Below are 22,131 nucleotides of genomic sequence, written 5' to 3' on the forward strand. Positions count from 1 at the left end.
GCTTCTGTCACCACCTCCCTCAACATTCCAACACGTCGGCAAACGTATCTGACCCCTTCAGGTATGGTTGGCAGTTCTTGGGTACTCTTCCGGGCTATGTTTTGTTTGTCATCCTAACGTCCATCCCTCTACATGGTTCTCGTTTCAGCAAACTGAAGCCTCAGCTCTCACTAAATGACCATCTCAATATTCTTGAAGAGACTATTCGGAGGCTGCTTCCCCTTCCACCTCTGGAAAAACTCAAAGATGAAGGCGAAACAGATAAGGACAAGGAGCACATCAATGTACGTGGGGGTGAGGCCTGAGTAAAATCAAGAACTACAGTGGGACTCTACTCTCCCGCTGGAGCCTGACACTCATGCTCACTTTGGATTTCAGTTTCTCTACGAACGATCCATGGATGCTCTGGGAAGGCTGCTGAGGACCATGATGTGGGATAATGTGAAAGCGGAGGACTGTCAAGAAATGTTCAATGTGAGTAGGGCCACTGCTCAGACTGATTCCCACATCCCCTCATCTGTGCTGCAAGGTGACACTCCAGACTCTACCTCATCCTCTTCCCAGGGAGATGTCCAGCCTGACCCATTTAACCCACCACATAGAGCCAGTCCTCTTAAAATTGTTTGTGGGATGGGGCGCCTGGGTGGCTTGGTCGGTTAAGCGTCCGACTTTGGCTCAGGTCATGATCTCACCGCCCGTGAGTTCGAGCCCCGCGTCAGGCTCTGTGCTGACCGCTCAGAGCCCGGAGCCTGTTTCAGATTCTGTGTCTCCCTCTCTCTCTGACCCTCCCCCATTCATGCTCTGTCTCTCTCTGTCTCAAAAAATAAATAAAAACGTTAAAAAAAAATTTTAAAAAAATTGTTTGTGGGAGGTGAGCACCGTTACAGAAGAGGCAGAGACAGCAGGAGCCAGAGAATGAGAATGAGTGAATATGAGGAGTGCTAAGGAAAGGACATTTATTCTTTGACCAACAGCTTCTCCGAATGTGGCTTGTTTCACAAAAAGACTGGGAAAGAGAAAGAGCCTTCCAGATCACCGCACAAGTGCTGACAAATGATGTGGAGGTAAGTAATCCCCAGCAGTGAATAGATTTCATCCTTTGCTGACAGTAGGGATCAGCTGAGGCCTCTGGAATCCCAAACTTGTGAATGATGGATCTCCAGTCCCAGAATGGAGTGCTTTCCAGAGAAGCACCTGAGAGGTGTCGCCTGACCCCAGAGTGAGGCAAGGACCCTAGGATTAAACTATCTGGCTGCCTTTACATGCTTGCCGGCTCACTTTTCCACTGCCCTTAAAGGGAAAGTCCAAGATTCAATTTCATTCTAAGGACCTTTAGGGGAAAATAAGGGACTTCATCTCCAGTGTTGTTGGGAATATCCTGGGATGTCAAGCCTCCCCATCACCTTGCGCCCCATCTCCTTTATCCTCCAGGCTCCAGAACACTTTAAGATCGGCTCACTCCTCGGCCTCCTGGCTCCTCACTCCTGTGACACCCTGCCCACCATCCGTCAAGCAGCTGCCAGCTCCACGATTGGTCTGTTCTGTATAAAAGGTGAGGGAAAGATGAGAAACCCACAAATGAAGAGCAGATACCTGTTTTCTTTTGTTCTCAGTTTTCCTCTTTGTTCATCGATGTCTCTCTGTCCCTCTCTTTCCGCTGTTCAGTCGTTTCTGCATTCTAATGCATTAATTATGTCTAGGATTTGTCTCTCTTTTGGATCTTTTTTCCCCAATGGCTCTGTTTTTTGCTATTTTTAGAAATAAAGATAATGACACAGATGCATTATAAAGGTCCATTGGGGTAGGTGAAAATGTTTTGAGAGTGTCCAGTTTAAATCACTGAGCACTTAGGCGTATTAGCAATGCTTCTTCTATCACAAGGTTTTCTTCAGGAAGAAATAGCACTATTACTAAAGTTCTCTAAGAGAGACAACTTTGTGGAGGTTTTTCCAGCTTCCAGAACAGAAACTCTGCTCTCCAAGTGCATGTGGAGTGTCAATATCAGGAAACGTAAGGAATTTTAAAACCTCAATCTCGGGCTGAAACCAACAAGCAGGGCCTCAGGTCCAGGTTCAACCAGCAGTGGCTTCACAGAGGATGGCCTTGCACTGCACATGCGCAGTTCTGTACAGCCCAGGCGCAGCCAGGACCATGGGTCTAAGTTTTTATTATTTTTTTAAATTTACATCCAAATTAGGTAGCATATAATGCAACAGTGATTTCAGGAGTGTATTCCTTAGTGCCCCTTACCCATTTAGCCCATCCCCCCTCCCACAAAAAATCATATGACAAAAAGATGAACATAAGGGAAGGGAAACAAAAATAATATAAAAACCGGGAGGGGGACAAAACAGAAGAGATTCATAAATATGGAGAACAAACTGAGGGTTACTTGTGGGGTTGTGGGTCTAAGTTTTAATGCCATCTCACACCTGTGTTCCACTCCTCTTTCTTTTAAGTACTCAGAAAATGTTTATTAAGCACTTTCCATGTTTCAAGCATTTTCTGATGCTGGAGACACAGAGATACTACAACTATAAAATTCACATAAAAAATGTGTTAAAACTAAAAGGTGGGATTTGGCTTGGGGGAGGAGGGGTGGTTAGTCAGTGGAGAAGAAAAAATAATGTTCAACAGAGTCAAACTAGGTATGAAAGTCCCTTGGGGTATGGGAAGATAATTCACTAAGGATATATGCTTGTACCAAGCCACAAAATAAAAAATGAGTTAAGGAGGTAAGAACTAAGAGGCCATCCCAGGAAGAGAAGAAACGTACCAGAGAGGAACCTCGTAGGAAGATAGGAATTTCAACTCTATTATTGTTCTACCTATTCTTCCTTTAGGGTACTTTATTTTCCTGAAACATGCAAAATTCAGGTTCTCAAGTACTCTTTGTTAATAAAAAAAATCCCATACTTCATTATTTACTTTAACTCTTTTCCTCAATGGATTGAATAAGCATGGCAGAGAGAGGGAATATGATTATGAAACACCCGTTGAATACAAGTAACAAGGGTGATGCTAAATTAAATACCCATTTAATAATCAGTTTTGAGATGAAGAGACCTGAAGTTAAGAAACATAGCCATCCACCGTGAGCCTGGATGGCTCAGTTGGCTAAGTGTATGACTCTTGATTTCGGCTCAGGTTATGATCTCATGGTTCATGGGATCAAGCCCCACATTGGGCTCTGCACTGACAGTGGGGAGCCTGCTTGGGATTCTCTCTCCCTCGCTTTCTGCCCCTCTCATTCTCTCTCTCTCTCTCTCCAAAAATAAATAAACTTCAAAAAAAGAAAGAAATGTACCCATTCCAGCAAGTAGTGGAGCTGGGCTGTGAGCTCAGGTCTGTCTGACTCCAAAGTCCATGTGTGTTCTGTTGGGCTGGGATGCCCGCCACAAAATGGTTTAGGTGGTAGTTTCCACAATTACTATACATTCAAACAACAAGCAGAAAATCGTTACTGCTTAGGTCTGGGTTTATAAATTGATTCCAACAATCATTTACAGAGTTGCTGATGTTTTTATTGCAATAGTTACCTTTCCATTTTCCCCAAAGTGGCTCACTGCAAAATGGAACCTCAACAAAGAGAGCAGCATAGCAGAGTAGTCAGAGCCTAGGCACCAATGTCAGACAGACCAGGGTTCAAATTCTGACTCTGCTATTTTTAGTCGCTAGATAACCATGGCCAAATGACTTTATACCTTTATGTCTCATCTTTCTCATCTGCAAAAACAGGAGTGTCTACCTCAGATGATGTTTATGAGTAATAGATGAGATCATTGTATGCAGAGTATTTAGCATGGTACTAAACCACCTGTACGTGTTTGCTTTTACGCCTGCCCTTTCAATATGGCCAACCTCTTCAACCCCATCAGGTCTTTAAACTCTTGCATCTGTCCCCCCTTGTGGATTTTAGGCATTCACCCAGAGGTGGAAAGACTGCAGGATTTGCAGGAAGGGCTGCAGTGTGATGATGTACAGGTCCAGATCAAGATTTCTTCTAAAATAGCAAAGGTAATAGATATGGAGGACTGGCCAAGGGATGTAAAGATAGTTCTGGGTTGATTTCCAAATGAGTAAGCTGTGTATGCCCCACCACCAAGGAGAGCAGTGGTCTAGCCATTCTCTTAGGCTATCATGCATTGACCCTGGGTGCATGTGCCCTGTCAACACCTGCTGCTTATATTTCATTCTCTGAGAAATATTGTGAACCAAGATTCTTCAGGGTAAGGGAGGCAGTGGAGTGGAGTAGAAGAAACAAGAGCTTTGGAGTCTATTGAACGCATTCTGTGTGCACTGCTTGAAACCCATTCTCCTCATCTTAAAAAGAAATGCATAACCTACCTCTCAGAGTTGTTCTGAGAATTGGTCAATGAATTCATTCGTTTATTTAATCATTTATGCATTCGCCTACTATGTTCTGTGCACCTATCATATGCCAGACTTTGTTCTAGGCTCTAAGAATAGAAAAAGACAAAATGCCTGCCCTGGATGACCTTGTATCCTGGTGGATGGAGTCAGCCAAATAAATATGTCAGGTAGTGATAATTGAGAAAAATATAGTCAAGTAAGGGAATAGAGAGTAAGGGAGGGGCAATTTCTTAGAAAAGGCCACTGTGAAGGGGAGACCATGAAGACTGAGGGAAAAGAACATTCCAGGCAGAGGAGAAAGCAAGTACAGAGGCCCTGAGGTAGAGAAATAAGGAGGTAGTGAGATCCAAGAGATAGCTCAGGAATGATTCAATTGCCTTCCAGGTCTTGTTAAAGACTTTGACTTTTTTTTTTAGTTTATTTACTTATTTTGAGAGAGATAGAGACAGCACAAGTTGGGGAGGGGCAGAGAAAGAGAGAGGGAGACAGAGAAACTCAAGCAGACTCTGCACTGACAATGCAGACGTGGGGCTCAAACTCACGTACCTTGAGATCATGACCTGAGCCAAAACCAAGAGTCAGATGCTTAACCAACTGAGCCACCCAGATGCTCCAAAGACTTTGACTTTTACTCCAGTTGGAAATAAAAGCCAGCACAGGGTTTTGAGCATAAGTTGGAGCACTATGTCCAATTGTGCCAGATATGAGATGCACAAGGGCTCTTCATGTGAGGCAGCATCATTCCTAATGTAAACATTGTAGATATTTATGTATTTTAAGGTAGTTATCCACAGATGGCAGTAAAAGTTCCAACAAAATCAGTCATTATGTCCATATATTTACAGAGAGAAGTGAACTGTCTTGAGGACAGGTGTCTTTTCCTAATTTGCACAAGCCCTGTATGGGCTAGGTGTGTTCCTGCAAGAAGGAACATGATCAGACTTCTATTTCAGAGGGTCATCTGGCTGCTGTGTTCACACTACAATACAGGCCAGCAGGAGTGAAATTAATGAGGTCAGTTTGGAGGAAACTACAAGGAGGTGGCTTGGACTAAAGTGACAGCAGCAGAAACAACAAGAAAGTGTCCAGAATAAGGGAGAGAGGCCAGTTGAGGGGCACGGAGGAAACATAGGTCAAATGCCTAAGAAAGTGTCTGATGCATGATAAGTACCCAAAAACATGAGTTCCCCTCCTTCCTTTCTTGCTAAACCATCATCCATACCAATATGAGGAAAAAACAGATAACCATTGAGTTTGGAGCCCAAGCAGGTATTTGGTGTTACATAGAACAGATGCGGCAGTCTGGTCCCTTGATCTTGGAACAAAAATGACTCAGAAACTGTTGAGACATGCAACTATTCATGAAAAGGGACTCATTTCCTTTCAAGAACATTACTATTAAATATCCATCATCAGGTCACTTAATGCAGAGGGAAGTCAGTTGTAAATAGTAATGTTTTCATACCTACAAACTCATAATCACAACCATCTTGCTTGGTTAAAGCCCCAGACAATGTTCCTGGAATTCATTCAAACTGCTAACTTTTCACCTGCCAGCCTGCATTTTCATAGGACTCATGCACGCATGCATATGTGTTCACACACACACGCACACGCACACGCACACTCATACTCACACACTGCTATCACCCATTCTGTATAGTTCTTGTACTTAGAGACCAAATTGCAAAGTTTTTATTTTCTAGAACTTTTGACTACTCTTAATTTTGAAACATGAAAGAGTAAAAGACAGGGATCATAACAATTCATACTTTTATGGAAACTGTGAGACACCTGTTATTCAGCATGGCACTTAGTACCTGGTGATAGACTTTCCTAAATTCCCAAGCCTTAGCTATTCTTTGGCATACCCCAGACATATTTCTGTGATATATGAAATGTATGCTGAAGTAATTTATATCATATAAATTGTTATACAAAATTTATACATTATTTTTCCCTTGTGGAGTACACTATAAGTTTGGAGAAGAAATTGCCTCAGGAGGCTTGGGATTCAATAAATATAAAATGATAAAAGGACAACTGTAGGAAAAGTTTACCTAGAGGTTGTAGGGTATTGTCTCTATCTGTTTTAGTAGTTTCTATAGTTCCAATCATGTGCTGTTTGGAAATTCCAGTGGTTTCCAATATCTTAAAACAAACAGTAGCAGCATGTTGCATGAAGTGAGGTGATTGATAACATGAATCTTTCTGGGTACATTCTCAGATTGTCAGTAAACTCATCCCAAATGAAGAAATTCTAATGTTCCTGGAGGAAACCCTGGATGGTCTGGAGACCCTTAACCCCACCTGTACAAAGGCCTGTGGCATATGGATGGTTGCTGCCCTGAAGGAGCAGGGAGCTGCTTTGGAAGAACAGGTGAACTGACAGCCAGTTTGACCATCGAGCAGAATTCTAACACTTCTGAAGTGCCAAGTTGATTGCTACTTCCCAGTTTGTCCTCTGTTGGGAAATAAGCAAGAGCATGCATAGCCTCGGGAGGCCTCAGCAGAGACCCAACTTGTGTATTAACAACGAGGCTCATGTTGTCTCAGCCTGTCTCAATTGCCTCGCTAGTCTGTGATCAAAAAGTCTTTCCCAACTGTCACTCTTTGGCCAGAGACAGCAGCTCTCTACCAAGGGCATTTGGGTTCGGGAAAACTGGACTGTTAGATCTATAAGGATGAGGGTGACTGTGTGGATCACCTTTGGGATGACCACTGAGGATCAGTAGAGTTTCTAATTCCACTGCCTCTCTTCAGGCTTCTCTTCCACACACCTTGGGGTTTGTTTTCTGGTAAGGAAGGTGTCATTGAAGAACTGATTGAGGGAAAGTCCTTAGTCCTTACTCCCAGCTGGAGAGTTAGGCAGAGTGAAAAGGATTTGAGCTCAGGAAGCTTGGTTAAGAGCTCCAAATGGGGATGCTCTAGCCTTTCTCTTGAGGTTGGAAACAAAATTCAGGCAATTCAAAGATTAATAAGGAGGAAGAGAATCTTTAACTCAATGAAGGCACCTCCTATAGGTGAAAGAAGTTATGGTCCCCATGTCCCGGGTCAACCACCCTAAATTAAAGAATTCTCCAAAGTATGACCTTTAGAAATTATTTCTGTGCTAATTACTCTCCAATCAGTTTTTTAAAAAATTTCCTGAGTGTGTACTATGTGGCAGGCATTATACTGGACATGGGAAGATCAAAGGTTCATAAATTTGGAATGTTGTTGTATTTGTGTGTTTGGCATTAAAAGGGAGCAATAGGGACCTAAATCCTCTCCTAATGGGACTCTGTGGTAATCATATTTGCCAGATATTTATGTTTAAAGAATTTTAATTCAGAGTAAATGTCATGTTTAACCTAAAAATATCTATCCAAAATAAACAAGAGAAATATCTACTAGAAGCAAAGCTACTAGCAGATAGATATGCCCTTCTCCATGTCAAAAATCCAAATGTATAATATCATTTCCTGCTGCCCACAGATTCACATCCAAATTTGGAAGGTGACCTTCAGTGTTCTCTAGGATCTGGCTTCATCTTTTCTGTCAAGTTATCTTCTCTTATCACCCTCATTTTCTCTGTGTTCCAAACTGGACCATTCTCTTGTTCCAGAAATGTTTGCCATATTTGCTCGGGGCCCATGCTTTCATGCTAGTGTGTATATATATATATATATATATATATATATATATATATATATATTTTTTTTTTTTTTTTTTTTTTTAGAGAAGTTTTAGGCTCACAGCAAAATTGGGCATAGAGCCCTGTACCTCCTCTCCCCACACACATGTATCCTCCCTTACCATCAACATCCTACAACATGGTGGTACATTTGTTACAATCGATGAACCTACATCAACACATTATTATCACTCAAAGTCCACAGTTTCCCTTAAAGTTAACTGTTGGTATTGACAAACGTATAATTGCACATATCCACCATTGCAGTAACATACAGAATACTTCCACTGCTCTAAAAATCTTTTGTGCTTCATCCATTATCATGCTTTTTTATTTTACATCTTTATCTATATTCTTCTTTGGGATGAGGATGACTTTCCCCACCATCCCCACCTTGCCTTTTGAAATTTCTATATATCCTTCAAGACCCACATCAGGTGTCCCTCCAAAGTGACCTCAGTTACTTCTGGGTTCCCTCACAATCTTGTGAACCTCTTGTGTACATTTGCCATATACTGCCTGGTGCACAGGCCTTTGGATATATGGCTGGTATTCTTTCTTAGAACATTCATTCCTTTTGAGAAAGGGCTACATCGTATTCCTCTTTGGTAAATCCCCCACAATGCCTAGCACAACACTTGGCATAATGCAGTCTTTCACTAAATATTTGTTACATTGACTTAGGAATAAATAGCCAATATACCTACAATCCTCATGAGTAAGAAATAGGCCATGCATAGAATTAACTAGTGTTTCTAACATGATTATATAATTCATCAACTACCCATGATTAATATGCTGACTATATGTGTCCTAAGCCATATAGTAGAGGGAAAATGGCAATTTAATGTTTGATTTGGACTTTTTTTTTTTTAGCTGTTGGAGATCTTGAACATGATTTACTATCACATGCCAGTCCTCAGACAAAAGGAAGAAAGTTTTCAGTTTATGCTGGAAGCCATCTCTCAGATAGCCAGCTTTCACATGGATGCAGTTGTTGCTAACCTTTTACAGAAGCCTCTGCCCTTTGACAGGTAGATTCTAACGGAGCTCATTCCTTCTCCCAGGAAATGCTAATCCGCACTGAGGAAGAATTTGTGGTTTGAGAGAAAGAGAGTAAAAAGAAAGGTTGAGAACATCTCACCTAAATAATAAGTTCAAAAATGGTGTTTGAATCATAAATAATGTTTTTCCAAGTGTTTTTCATATACATATCCTCCTAATATGATAAGATTTCTTTTTTTAAAAAATACATCATAGGAATAAGTGAATATTAGAAAATGAGTATTTCTCTTCTTTCTGGTTGCCTTGAATTTCACCTATGTGAGAGGTTTGTGCCTTAAAGGACATTAACAAACCTCAGTAACCCAAGTCCAGAATGCTGGACTGTTAAATAACACATCCTTATCATCTCCGGGCATGTTAGCATCGCCATCTGTCCTTGAAATTTTGATTAGTCATAATGTGGTTTTAGAGGGGAACAGATGAAAAAGCTCATATTCCAAAGAGTTGTTTCTTATCAGCTTCCTGGCTTACCACCCTAGGGACACAAAGACATTGTGGAAGGCTCTGGCTGAGAACACAGCCTCCAGTGGTAAGCTCTTGAGAGCCTTAACAGACAAACTTGAGAATGAATTAGAAGATGACGTAGCTGGGCTGGAGGCGATTTCAGTGAGTTGGACAACCCATCGCATACCTGGAATTGTGTCCCACTCCATGGTCTGTCCCCACCTGAACCTTGATGATGTAGCATTAATCATACTTCTTCCCCTCTTATACCCTGATTTTAAATCGGCTCCAGTTAATTGGAGTTAGTTGGACAAATATGGCAGCAATTTTGTCTGTGGCTGATCGCTTTTAGAAGCAAATTTCTCATCATCCCAAAGAAAATCTGTGGGTCCGTATTTACAAATTAGTCTTAAGATATCCAAAGCACCCCTTTGCAAGACCTCAATGCTGGAAAAGATTTCATTTCACCTGACTGGTGCCCCCTAGAGTTTGGAGTTGCCGAACATAACAGTCCTGAGAGAGAAACACAGTATGAGCTGAGAAGTTTCCAAACAAATACACCCTCTTTTCTGGCATTTTTTTGTGTTTTGTTTTGTTTGGTTTGGTTTGGTTTGGTTTGGTTTGGTTTGGTTTCGTTTCGTTTTGAGTATGAGTGCGGTCAACTTGGAAAGCAATCCTTTGGGGAGAAAACAACTTGAAGGTCAGACCAGGGAGATGTCCTTGGAGGAAAGGAGCCTGTTTGACCACGAAGTCCTTTCTCCCCTCAGGTGGCCTGTGCTATGTATGAAGTGGTATCGGCAGGCACCCCTGTCACAAGCTTGTACCCAGAGGTGTTCACTCTTCTCCTGAAGTTGGCCAGCTGCACACTGGGCCAGAAAATGCCCACTTCCACCTTCAGCCGCAGGCGGCGGGTGATGCCACAGGGAGAACGGCAGCAGACCGCAGACCCCTGCAGGTAAATGGCCAGGCCAGAGGGCCTGCCAGAGCTGTCTGGACCCCAGACTCCAGAGGAGGGGCTCTGTTAGTCAACGCCTATGCCTCCTGGCGTGGCCTCAATTACCCATGAGGCAACGAGTCTCCACACTGCCCTTGAGCCCTGTTACTCTTCCTCCCTGAGCAGTACCCAGTACAGTTGCCCAGAATGGTCACATAACAACGAATAGCAGCTCTGTTTGCTTCCATAGAGAGCCTGTTCTGCTCCATTTGTTTTCTCTCAGTGAGACCCTTCAAAGAAAGCTGGAATTCTGGGATAGTCAACACCACCAAGGAAAGAAGAAAAATAGAAATAAATACCATATTTTATTAAATTTAAGATATCACCAATTGAAGGAAGCAAAATTATTTTGTGCACTATTGAAAAAGAAAGAAAGAATCCTGATTAAGCCATGAATCAATGCTTTGTTATACTTTAAATTTTTTACTATGTATTTATTCAAAGAGCTCTTTGAGAATTATTAGCTGCACATTTTGATCCTACATCACAATGCTCTGTTTCTGTGCCCTTTTGCATAACTTTTCATTCCAATGTCAAATCCACCTTAGTTTTTTTTTTTTAATTTTTTTTTTCACATTTATTCATTCTGAGGGACAGAGTGTGAGTGGGGAGGGGTAGAGAGAGAGGGAGACACAGAATCCAAAGCAGGCTCCAGGCTCTGAGCTGTCAGCACAGAGCCCGACGCAGGGCTCAGACTCACAGACTGTGAGATCATGACCTGAGCTGAAGTCAGACGCTTAACAGACTGAGCTACCCAGGCACCCCTCAAATCCACTTTGTAAAGACATTTTAAACAACGGTTAGACCCAACACATGTAGTTCCAATAACACAATGTTACCAACATGACAACAGTATAAACAACCATGCCTAAATCCATGCATGTTCGTGTGCACGCACTGGTAATAACAACTACACCACAACCACTGTCTGGCCAACTGTCATAACACACTATCCATTGCAAGCCGCATCCTGCTTCTGAAGGGCTGTTTCAGAATCAGTGAGATATAGTATTTGGCACTTTCCATCTTTAGGGCTTTATTTTCTCATGAGAGGTTAACAAAATTTTGTGGCATTATTTACTGGTCCAAATCACCTCAGTGTCCCCTTTGGCCCCAAAACTGAAGTGTGAGATCAGGCTGTCTGGTGTTTTTCCTCACACAACATCCATTCATCCAGGGTGAAGCAGCCTTGTGGGGAACAGAAAGAGTGAACTTGGGATTCACAACTCCCTGTATGGGGTTGACTTACTTTTGTGGTGCCCACTGTCTCCTTCAGGCTCTCAGTCACAACTCTGAAGTGTGTGCAAGCCCAAGCCATGAAAGAGGGCCTTGCCAAGGAATCTGATGAGGGGGACAACCTATGGACCCTTCTCAGCAGCCCCAGTACCCACCATGTAGGAGTATGTGCACTGGCCAGGTAATGTGTAGACATTTAAGAACTGGATACAAAGGAGAAAAATTAAAAACAGAGTAAAAACTGCCATGTAGGCAACTTTACTGGAAGCAATGGACTCACCAAGGATCTGTAGTCCAGGAGAAAAAATAGGGAAGAAAGAGCAAAGGCAGATGGGAAGGGATGGTGGCAAGAGCCCAAATCCTTAGTGCTCTTTCATGGAACATTCCTTTTTAGATCATTTATTTCCCTGAGAGAGAAATAGACTAAAATCTCCTCCATTGTTTAGAAAGAAAAAAGTCTCTGCTACAATTGGCGCCTTGCATTTTCTAGGAGCATGGCGCTGTGGCAACATGGAGTCATACTAGACATCATGGAGCAACTGTTTGCATCTCTCACCTCCTCCTCGGAGAACTACCGGATAACCGGCACAGCTTTCTTCTCTGAGGCAAGAGAGAACAGTCATGTCACTGCCCAGCAGGCTCTCTGGGTCCCCTTGGGGGCATTTCTCTTAGGGTCAGCAGTTCAGTGGGAGCTGGAACCACAGAAGAGGGCCCTTCAGGAGAGCTTTGGTAGTACAGAGATTCAGCCGCCGCCAGAAATACAGTACCTGAGAAGGGAACGAGAGAGGAAAAAGAACTCACCCAAACCTCTTCCTTCGCTCCAGTCTGCCGGAACCAACCTCCCAGGACAGAGAAGGGTGGACGATAGATATGACAGGGACAAGACAAAAAGTAACCAACAAGTATATTATTGTCCCCTCACACCCTGCCATAAAGGTTGCCCCAGACAACCCGGAGAAAGAACATTGCCAGTAACTCCCGTTTTCCTGTTTTTCCATTTAGATTAGAGACATCCTACTTAACTGGGTAGTGTGGTTCTCATCACCATGTAACCTTGGCCTGTGGGCTGCTCAAATAGAGAGATTCATTTCTGCCACGCTTGCTGATTCACCTGAGGGCTTTCTCCCCTGCTCCAAGAGCAGCCGGGTGCTAGTCTTTAACTGTAGTTATGATGCACTTATCATTCTCCTGAAGAGAGGCCACTCCTTTAACTAAAGGGGTGAAGTGGTTGTTTTCAGCTCATGAAGGAGCCGATCCTTTGGAAGCATGGGAATCTACGGGAAGTGCTGATCCTGATGGATCAGAGTGCCTGGGACTCCAACGCCATTTTGAGGCAAATGGCCATCCGAGGGCTTGGTAATACAACTTCTGGAGCCCCTCACAAGGTAAAGGGAGTTGGGGTAGGTGCGGGGGACACTTAATCAGAGTTTAAAATAATTATTTACTAACCCACACCTCGTGCTTGTATAGCAATTAAGTAAAAATCCAAAAGAAATTGCTACAGTGGTATCTCTCGAGTTGAAGTATGTGACCCTAACAGAATTCCAGTTTCCTTGGGAGTCTCCTACCCTATTCTAGATGCACAGAGAACAATTTCCAAGATTACGAGACCTTATTTCCAAATAGGTGAAGAAGCATAAGCAGATAATACTGGAATCTATCATCAGAGGCCTGTATCACCTGGCCCGCACCGAGGTTGTCTGTGAAAGCTTGAAGGCTCTAAAAAAGATCCTGGAGCTGCTCACAGACCGGGATGTGAGCTTCTACTTCAAAGAAATAGTGCTGCAAACTAGAACCTTCTTTGAAGACGTAAGTGAGTCTGTTCAGAATTCTGCCCTCCCAGGAGCGAGTGAACAGAAAGAGATTCAGGTGGTGCTGGTAGCAGGCAATGCTGGTGTCCCATCCATATTCCTTGGCCTTCCCCTGTGGTCACCCGCACACAGGTCACCTGCACAGAGGTCACTTGTACAGTTCTTATGCAGGCTGCTGGCTTCTTGCCTCTCTCTCGGCCTGAGGGTACTCTCTGCCCTGGGAATCAGGATTGCTCTGAGCAGGGTGGGCCAGACAAATGAGAACAAACAGGAAATAAACAATAAGAAACAAAAGTTTGCAAATAAACTTCCCAGCTTCCTCACCCATCACAAGGATTGAGCTCCACTTGCCCATAAGGGCTATTGCCCTCACGTATATTCCCTTTCACAGCTTTCCTCTCTGTCCTGTGTCATTCCCAAAAATTACCGCAGAACTCAACACAGAACAAGGGCCCCAGTGAAGACCTTGTCATCTCCAACACTCTTTTCCACATCAAGATTCAAAGGTTCAAAATGCTTGTGTGGTTCACTTCTTCGAGGAGTCAGTATAAACTATAGCCGGTGGGCCAAATCCCGCCCCGAGCATCTTTTCATAAATTAGGTTTTATTCGGAGCACAGCCACGCTCACCGGTTACATATTGTCTACGGTTGCTTTCACACTTCATCTGCAGAGTTGATTAGCTGTTACAGAAACCATATGGCCCCCAAAGTCTAAATTAGTTACTGTCTGGCCCTTTACAGAAAGAACTTGCCAACCCCCAATCTAGTCAATAGCCTAGAAATAAATTTCAAAAAAGATCAGTTGGTGACCCTAGAACAGAGGAAAGTCATTTTCCTTTATACCTTCCAGAAAACTAGATTTTATTATTATTTTTGGCTTATTCACCGTCATCAGTGTAAAATCTCTTTCACCTCCAACTTATATCTGTTTTTTATAATCGAAAACTGTTTCCTCATGTTTGTTGTCAGAGGAGATGGAAAACTGCTGGTTTCCTCCTCTTAAACATTAAGCTTGATTAAATTACCTTTCTACCTTCTAGTCTCCAGACTGAAAAGTCTTCATTTCCTTCATTATTCATAATAAACCTAATTTTTCAGCTCCTTAAATATTTTACAAGCCAGTGACTGTGTTGTATCTCTAGATGTGGCCTGCAGAGTATTGAATACAACCTGAAGAAAAATTACCTCTCAGGTCTGATTTTTTTATTTATCCACTCCAATTTTTTTTTTTAACTCTTGCCCTTTCCTCCTGACTCTTTGACAATCCGTTAACTGTATAGACTTCTGGATTTTAGTCTGTAATATATACCCACAGTCAATAATTCTCCAGTTTTATATTTTTTAGTTTCCTTTGACAGCAGCTTTCTGCTTGTTTCCAGCTACCTTCTCCAATGTTATCAACATTACTTTTTAATTCTCATCTTGTCCTCAAAACTGCTTTCTTGGCTCCCACTCAATGCTGTATCTTCCAATGATGTATCTTCTGTAAAATAACAAAGATGTTCTTTTCTCTTTTTTTTTCCATTACACAGATCATTGATGACAATCTTTGACAACAAAGAGCTGAAACAACCCCTTCAGGGCCCCCACCTGTTTGTTAGGTTCCCCAGGCTGTTGTTGGTCCAGTGATGATAATTCTCTTGGATCTGAGCCTCCAATAATCACCTATGAGTTTTGTGGTCAACATAATGTTTCTCAGTCTTATGCAAAAGAAAAAAAAAAAACAACTAAAGTCTTGCTGGTTGTTAGGTTAGCACTTTCTCATCCTTAATAGGTATTAATTCCATCATATTTGTATAAAAATGAAGTTTGATAAAACTTAGATCTTAGTAATGCCATGCTATTTTTTTCTCTGGCAATGCTCTCTTCTCACAAATAAATTTAACTATACTTTATGATACCTTTTAATCTATATATTAAGCATACCATTCTATAATCTATATATTAAGCATACCATTCTATAATCTCCAAACTTCTTTCCCCCCTCCGTTTCTTTCAATATTTAAGCACTTTCTTGGAATTCTTAAAACATGGTGACACTTCAGTGAAGGGGCAGGACGGAAAATATGGCTGCCATGCCATGCTCCAGTCCCTGCTTGCGCCCATCCCCGTCCCTGAGCAGCCACCTTACTCTCTATGACTCCATTCTCTCAACTCGAAACAAGGACACTAAACTCTAGGATCTTTCCCAGCACCTACAACAGGTTCATTGCTTCTTTTCTGCTTTTTCATCATCCAATTGGTTGATCATTCCTTAACCTATCATTAGGTCCTATTATTTGATTTGGGAAAATTTTAAAGATTTTGCAAAAAGTAAATACCTTTCTAGGTATTTTGTTATTGGTTTGCTTTCTTTTTTCTAAAGAGAGACCTTTTAGGGAGCATAGCTGGTTCAGTCAGGAGAGCATGCAACTCTTGATCTCAGGGATATAAATTCAAGCCAATGTTAAGTGTGGAGATTACTTGAAAAAAAAACCTTTAGGGGCGCCTGGGTGGCTCAGTCAGTAAAGCGTCCAATTCTTGATTAGGTCATGATCTCACAGTTTGTGAGTTTGAGCCCCGCATCGAGCTGTCATTGCAGAGCCTGCTTGGGATTCTCTGTCTCCCTCTCTCTCTGTCCCTCCCCAACCCTCTCTCTCCCTCTCTCTCTCTCAGAATAAATAAACTTAAAAAAATTTTTTTTTCTAGTACATTGAAATTTCTACTTCTTTTTCCATTATATAAGGTCACGTCTCATGTAATCATTTAACTTTTCTGGCCTTGTCCCAACCAGCCGTCTTTCTTTTTTCTGGAGATCTTTATCAACTTCCTTTTTTCTGTCATTTTTGCTTCTGTGCCCACTTCTGATACATCCCATCTTGCCACCAAAATTAATACTTCTCTATCTTCTCCCCCTCATATTCGTGGGGATGCTTTTCAAAAGTTGGCCCTTGTTTATCGCTAATCCAAAATATAATATTCTGCTACTCAGAACGACTTTTCCCTTCATCACTCTGCCTTTATATGGGTATCTTAAACTACTTTTCTGGACCCGGGAGGAAAAAAAAGAACCTCCAGAAAATCCATCAGTGTTTGTTAGAGCTGTGAACAGTATCAGCAAGGTTTGGGGGATGATAGAAGACCATCTTTCTCCACCACCTCACCCTTTGGTTCTTAAAATCATTGTCTAACCGTCCTGGACAACAAGCAAGGAAGTTCCAGAACTTCTTATATGCAAGGGTAGGGCTAAGCACTATTTGTTTATTCTCTGTCTCTGAGACCAAGGGTCTTCCGAGTTGCCTTTCATCACATTGGAAAGTATTTGGGACCTTGGAGAAGAGCCTCAGGCCTTGGGCAATTTAGATTTGAAGCCCCATAAGTCTAGGCTAGTGGTGCAGTCGGGCTAATTTGTATAAAATACATAAGCAGGAACCCTCCCTGGCCTGTTTACCGTCCCTGTGGTCATGTTTCCCCAGTAGCTACTCAACTGACAGAAACCAAGTCCCAGACCCACGGTCATTTAAACTCGTGGAGTGTGAGTGCAGAGCTTCTGGAAAAGAAAGAGTGTTCTTGGCACACATGAGGGCAGTGACTGGAGCGCACCAGTGCCCGGGGCACAGCCTCCCTCTGCTGAAGTGGGACAGGGCAGGGTGGGGGGTGGACACAGGCCGGGAATAGCCTGTGATGGGGACTCACCCATGACATGCATCTGTCGTCACAGGAGCAGGATGATGTGAGACTGACTGCCATCTTCTTATTTGAGAATCTGGCATCCCTAACAGGAAGAAGGTGGAAGATTTTTTTTGCGGAAGAAATAAAAAAGAGCATGATTTCATTCCTTCTCCACCTCTGGGATCCCAATCCCAAGATTGGAGCTGTAAGTGGTGCTTGCACAGACACCCGAACCTCCACCCCACCCCTTCGACCCCCCACCCCTTGGCCAGAAGTGCCAGGAGAGCTGGTCTAGCTGGACCAGAAGCCAGATCTGAGGCCACCACTCCCAACTAGACCTGAAAACTGCTTCTCCAGCCCTAGGTTCTTTCTTGCCCTCTCAGATTGTTCTTCCATCCTTGAATCTGGGAAGGTGCCAGCATAGATCGTAAGCCCCTCACATTGCAGGCATCCACTGCCACTCTCCCAGCCCTAGGCAGCACCCCACTCTTCCAGAAGACAATCCAGTATTCTGGACTGTGACTCAAAGAACTCTGTTTCTTAGGCTTGCCGTGATGTCCTGATCATCTGCATCCCTTTTCTGGGCCTTCAGGAACTCTATGGGGTGTTAGATCATCTCCTCGATGGTCAGGATCTACCAAGGGCCAGAGATTTCTACCGGCAACTCTGTGTGAAACTGGTGAGCATGCAGTAAATGCTGCCTGCAAAGCCATAGCCAAGAGTCCAGGCAAATCCCAGACAAGCAAACAACACAGCAAGGATCTCTGGTCAGAGTCAGACCTGTCTTGGAGGGACAGCAATGATTCTTGGTGTCCTGCCACATTACTCTCTGCTCTTTTCCAAGTCCTGACTGGGATCTGTTCTTCAAGATTCCTGAAACCCATCTGTTGATTAGTCCCAAAAGCCCCAGGACTTTTCTTTTTTATAAGTTTATTTATTTATTTTGAGAGAGAGAGAGAGAGAGCATGCCTGTGGGAGGGGCAGAGAGAGAAGGAGAGAGAGAATCCCAAGTAGACTCTGTATGGGCCAAGTAGACTCTGTATGATGCAGGGCTCGAACTTATGAACCATGAGATCACGACCTGAGCAGAAATCAAGAGTTGGATGCTTAACTGACTGAGCCACCCAGGTGCTCCTACCCCGCCCCCCCCCCCCAGTACTTTTCTGATTAAATTCAGGTTTGAAATGGCCAGAAGACATCTTCCAGTAAAATAATGGCTCTGTGAGTGTTCACTGGTCTTTAGATTTCCCTTTGCAGGACCTACAGAGTGCCAAATTTCACACAGAGTCACTTTCCCTCTTTGTCCTCTTTGTAAAATACATCTCTTTTAGGCAAAGAGAAACCAGGAAATCCTGTGGATCCTCCACACACACTCTTTCACCTTCTTCAGCAGCAACTGGGAGATGATCCGGAGTGCTGCTGTCAAACTCACAGGTGAGGGCACATCTGCACTCCCTACTCAGTTATGTTGCTCCTTCCCATCCACTTTTGCTTTGACTGGAAGCTACTCTAGCATGAACACAAGTATGACTGGTGTGACCAAAAAAGAAATGCCAGAAAGGAATTCATTTTACCTCTTGGAACATCTTCCCTCAAAGGAACCAACTTGTTCTCTTTTGCAAACATCTTCTGACTTCCCAACACCTCCTCTCCTCCTACTAGACCCTCCTCCCTACTGGGCCCTCATGCTTCTCTGGTTCCAAGTCATCACTCTTTCTTTTGCCTGAGTCTTTGCTCCCAGCCGGCTGCCACTGCCTAAATGGTGTCCTTTGCCTTGTCCCTTAACATAAGCCATGGTAAACCTTTTAAGCTCAGTTGAAGCTGAGAGTTTTAGCAGCAACATGATACAAGTGGAAAGTGTGTGGGTCAAGAGGCCAGCAGACCTTGGCTCTGCTCTGTGATGCTGGACAATTCACTTAAATTCTCTGTGTTGCCTCTTTGTCTGATCTATAAAATAAAAGGAAGGTAAGTGAATCCCTCAGGATCCTTCTATCATGAAATTCTAAAATTTATCATGAAGCCAGTTCCAACTAATCCAGCCCACTGTGAATGGGCCACCTGTAAGACCGAGTTAAAACATAAGGATTCCTTATTGGATCATGTATATGATCCCTCCAGCTACACTGTAAACTTTTTGAAGACAGGGATCATATCTTACACACGTTAAAACTCTGACAACAACCGGCATGCCCTGCGAGGACACCGCGTGATCTTTCCCAAATGCACATTGGCCGAGGGACCACTTCCACACATGACACTTAACACCCAATAGACATTAGCCCAGCATCATTCTGGGGGCACAAAGGGAGTCATAGAGTTTGCTCATTCACTAGCCAGACCATTTAACTTCTGACCAGGAGCAGAGCCTAACCTGACCAGTTTTTCATGGCCTCTTCCTCTATAACGAAATTAGCACCTGTTTCTCCTGTTGATTTTAGATGCCATTGTTCTCAATCTGACCAACCAATATGTGCAGTTATTAGACAAAGAGCAACTGACCACACGTGAGTACCAACCCTAGTTTCTGCGCAGCCTGTTGTCAGAGAAATATCTGTGAGAAGGAGAAGTTAATTATGCACCAAGTTCCATGTGAGTCCAGAAACTGAAAATCATAGTACCTCATTATTGTCTCTAATGCTCCCTAGATCCTGGGATTTCTCCAGAGTATAAAGCAACCCCCAGCTCCAGCTCTTTGCAGGCATCATTCCCAACAGACCATTATTTTCTGATTGTCTATAAACCTACTGATCACAAGGTCAGGATCTCCTCTTCCCCTATGTCAGTGTTAAAATAGATCCTCAGCTTGCAGATCCAAATCCTACCTGTTGGCATGGAATGTAAGCATGGACCCAGGGCTCTGCATAGAGCTGACCCTGAACAATGGAGCCTCACAGGGAGGCAGAGCTTGAGCCTTGGCTTTCCTTGTTCACTGAACTTTGCTATTCTTTCTGTTTCAGGGCTCCAAGCACTTCGGCAAGACCCCTGTATCAGTGTCCAGAGAGCAGCCGAAGCTGCCTTGCAGACGCTCCTGAGGAGGTGTAGAGAGATAAGCATCCTTCTGTAAACCACCAGGAAATAAACTGCTAGGCTTTTTCTACAACTGACTCCTGTCTTCATCCTCACAGCCTACAAACTTGCAGCATTTTGAGGATAGAGATGGCGCCTAGCATAGGGATCTTGGAGTAGTGATATATTCCTTACCCTCCATGGTCTCCCTGCCACTTTCCATTAGTAAAAAGTAAACCCCACAAATTCACTTGAGGGATAACCTGTGATTTCAGTAGTGACAGCCACATAGCTGGAATATTTTGTCCCAGCAGATATCAAAAAATGACAGAACTGGAAACAATTCTGCCATTAAGAAAAGGACTACTATTATTGCCACACATAGCCCTGTTCTGTATTATCTCTGCCAGCCTTGAATTACTACCCACACGCTTTACTTTCTAAAAAGCAGTCTTACAATAAACTTGAACCTGTGCGTCCTTTCTCAGGTTGTAATTTCTGTGTCGAGGCTATGCCCGGTACTTTTCTACAAAAGACCCATTCTGGCATTGTATTAAATCTCATGGTTTTCTTTCTGTCGTTATCCCAGAGCATTCCTTCCTTTGAATGGCGTGTGTGTGTGTATGTGTGTGCATGTACGTGTGTGTGTGCATGCATGTGTTAATCTTCTTCACAGCATCTGAATCATAACTCCTGACCCTTTTTCACAATGCCTACATGAAAGGTTACATACATGAAATCATGTACATAACAAGAAGTTTCTAACACAGAGGCTGGTACTCATTGGACACGACCAAACCATCACGATCATTCATTAGCAACATTATTCAATTGATGCATCCCTTTCCAAATTCCTGTTACCTATATTCTAATCTCTTCTTCAACCTCTTTGGGGAAGGATCTTTTGTTCCTACCAATCTTCTAGGGGCCCTAGGAATTTTTTAGGTCAGATATTTTAGGCCAGAGTCCACTTATTCATTCATTTAACAAATATTTATTGAGTGCCTAAAATTTACAAGGCATTGTTATAGCTACTAGGGCTACGACTATGAACCAAAAAAATAGAAAACTTCTACCCTCTTGGAACTTATATGCTATGAACTCTGTGTCTAAATTCTAGAAGATGGAGCCAGCATCCAAGATGGCCCCCAGCAATTCTTGTCTCTGATATTCATATTGTCCCCTCTCACAATGAATAGAGATGACCTGTGCAATCAATACAATATTTCAGAAATTACAAAGTGTGACTTCCCGGGTGAGATCACACATGGTATTGAACTCTCTTGAATCACTTACTCTGGGGGAATCCAGCTGCCAGGTGAGGGGGATACTCAAACAGCCCCAAAAGAGTTCCATGTGGCAAAGAACTGATACCTGCTGCAAACAACGAGAGCTAACTTGCTAGCTATGTTAATGTGCAATCTTGGAAATAGATCCATGAGCCCTCCCCGGGTCTGAAGGTCTTCAGACGATTAAAACCTCAGCTGACACATTGACTGGATTATGAGATAAGATATAGAATGCCCAATTAAATTTGAATTTCAGGTGAACTGTGAATATTTTTTAGTAAAGTATGCCCTGATTATTACATGAGACATACTTATACTGAAAAAAATATTTATTGTTTATTTAAAATTAAAATTTAACTGAGCATCTTGTACTTTTATTTACTAAATCTGGCAACCCTACTACAATCTAATAAGAGTCCTGAGGCAGAATCACTAAGCTGAACTCCTGAATTCCTGAACCACAAAACCATATAGTATATCTCTGTTGTTTTAAGCCACTAAGTTTTGGGGTCATTGACTAAGCTCCAGGGGGTAAACATTACACAAAGAGTCCATGATACCACCAATGTTGTATGCAAATTTCT

The 22,131-nt window shown here is 42.9% G+C and overlaps 1 protein-coding gene across 5 annotated transcripts in view; it reads left to right on the forward strand.

Moving 5' to 3' along the window:
• The window catches only part of MROH2B (maestro heat like repeat family member 2B), a 72,400-nt gene extending 51,659 nt beyond the window's left edge, over positions 1 to 20,741 (forward strand). For 4 of the 5 annotated variants that reach the window (XM_007095436.2, XM_042995864.1, XM_042995873.1 and 1 more), the window contains 18 exons: positions 149 to 284; positions 379 to 474; positions 975 to 1,064; positions 1,432 to 1,552; positions 3,920 to 4,017; positions 6,602 to 6,754; positions 8,927 to 9,084; positions 9,595 to 9,721; positions 10,327 to 10,514; positions 11,830 to 11,970; positions 12,280 to 12,394; positions 13,028 to 13,174; positions 13,416 to 13,598; positions 17,302 to 17,457; positions 17,797 to 17,931; positions 18,584 to 18,686; positions 19,691 to 19,756; positions 20,210 to 20,741. In XM_007095436.2, coding sequence (XP_007095498.2) covers positions 149 to 284; positions 379 to 474; positions 975 to 1,064; positions 1,432 to 1,552; positions 3,920 to 4,017; positions 6,602 to 6,754; positions 8,927 to 9,084; positions 9,595 to 9,721; positions 10,327 to 10,514; positions 11,830 to 11,970; positions 12,280 to 12,394; positions 13,028 to 13,174; positions 13,416 to 13,598; positions 17,302 to 17,457; positions 17,797 to 17,931; positions 18,584 to 18,686; positions 19,691 to 19,756; positions 20,210 to 20,316 — 2,320 coding nt within the window. In that variant the 3' untranslated portion in view covers positions 20,317 to 20,741. The remainder of the gene's footprint in view (positions 1 to 148; positions 285 to 378; positions 475 to 974; positions 1,065 to 1,431; positions 1,553 to 3,919; positions 4,018 to 6,601; positions 6,755 to 8,926; positions 9,085 to 9,594; positions 9,722 to 10,326; positions 10,515 to 11,829; positions 11,971 to 12,279; positions 12,395 to 13,027; positions 13,175 to 13,415; positions 13,599 to 17,301; positions 17,458 to 17,796; positions 17,932 to 18,583; positions 18,687 to 19,690; positions 19,757 to 20,209) is intronic. The other variant, XM_042995890.1, reaches the window with a different exon arrangement.
• Positions 20,742 to 22,131: the final 1,390 nt, after the last annotated feature.

Source organism: Panthera tigris, chromosome A1 (genome assembly GCF_018350195.1).
Source record: "Panthera tigris isolate Pti1 chromosome A1, P.tigris_Pti1_mat1.1, whole genome shotgun sequence".
Classification (NCBI taxonomy): domain Eukaryota; kingdom Metazoa; phylum Chordata; class Mammalia; order Carnivora; family Felidae; genus Panthera; species Panthera tigris.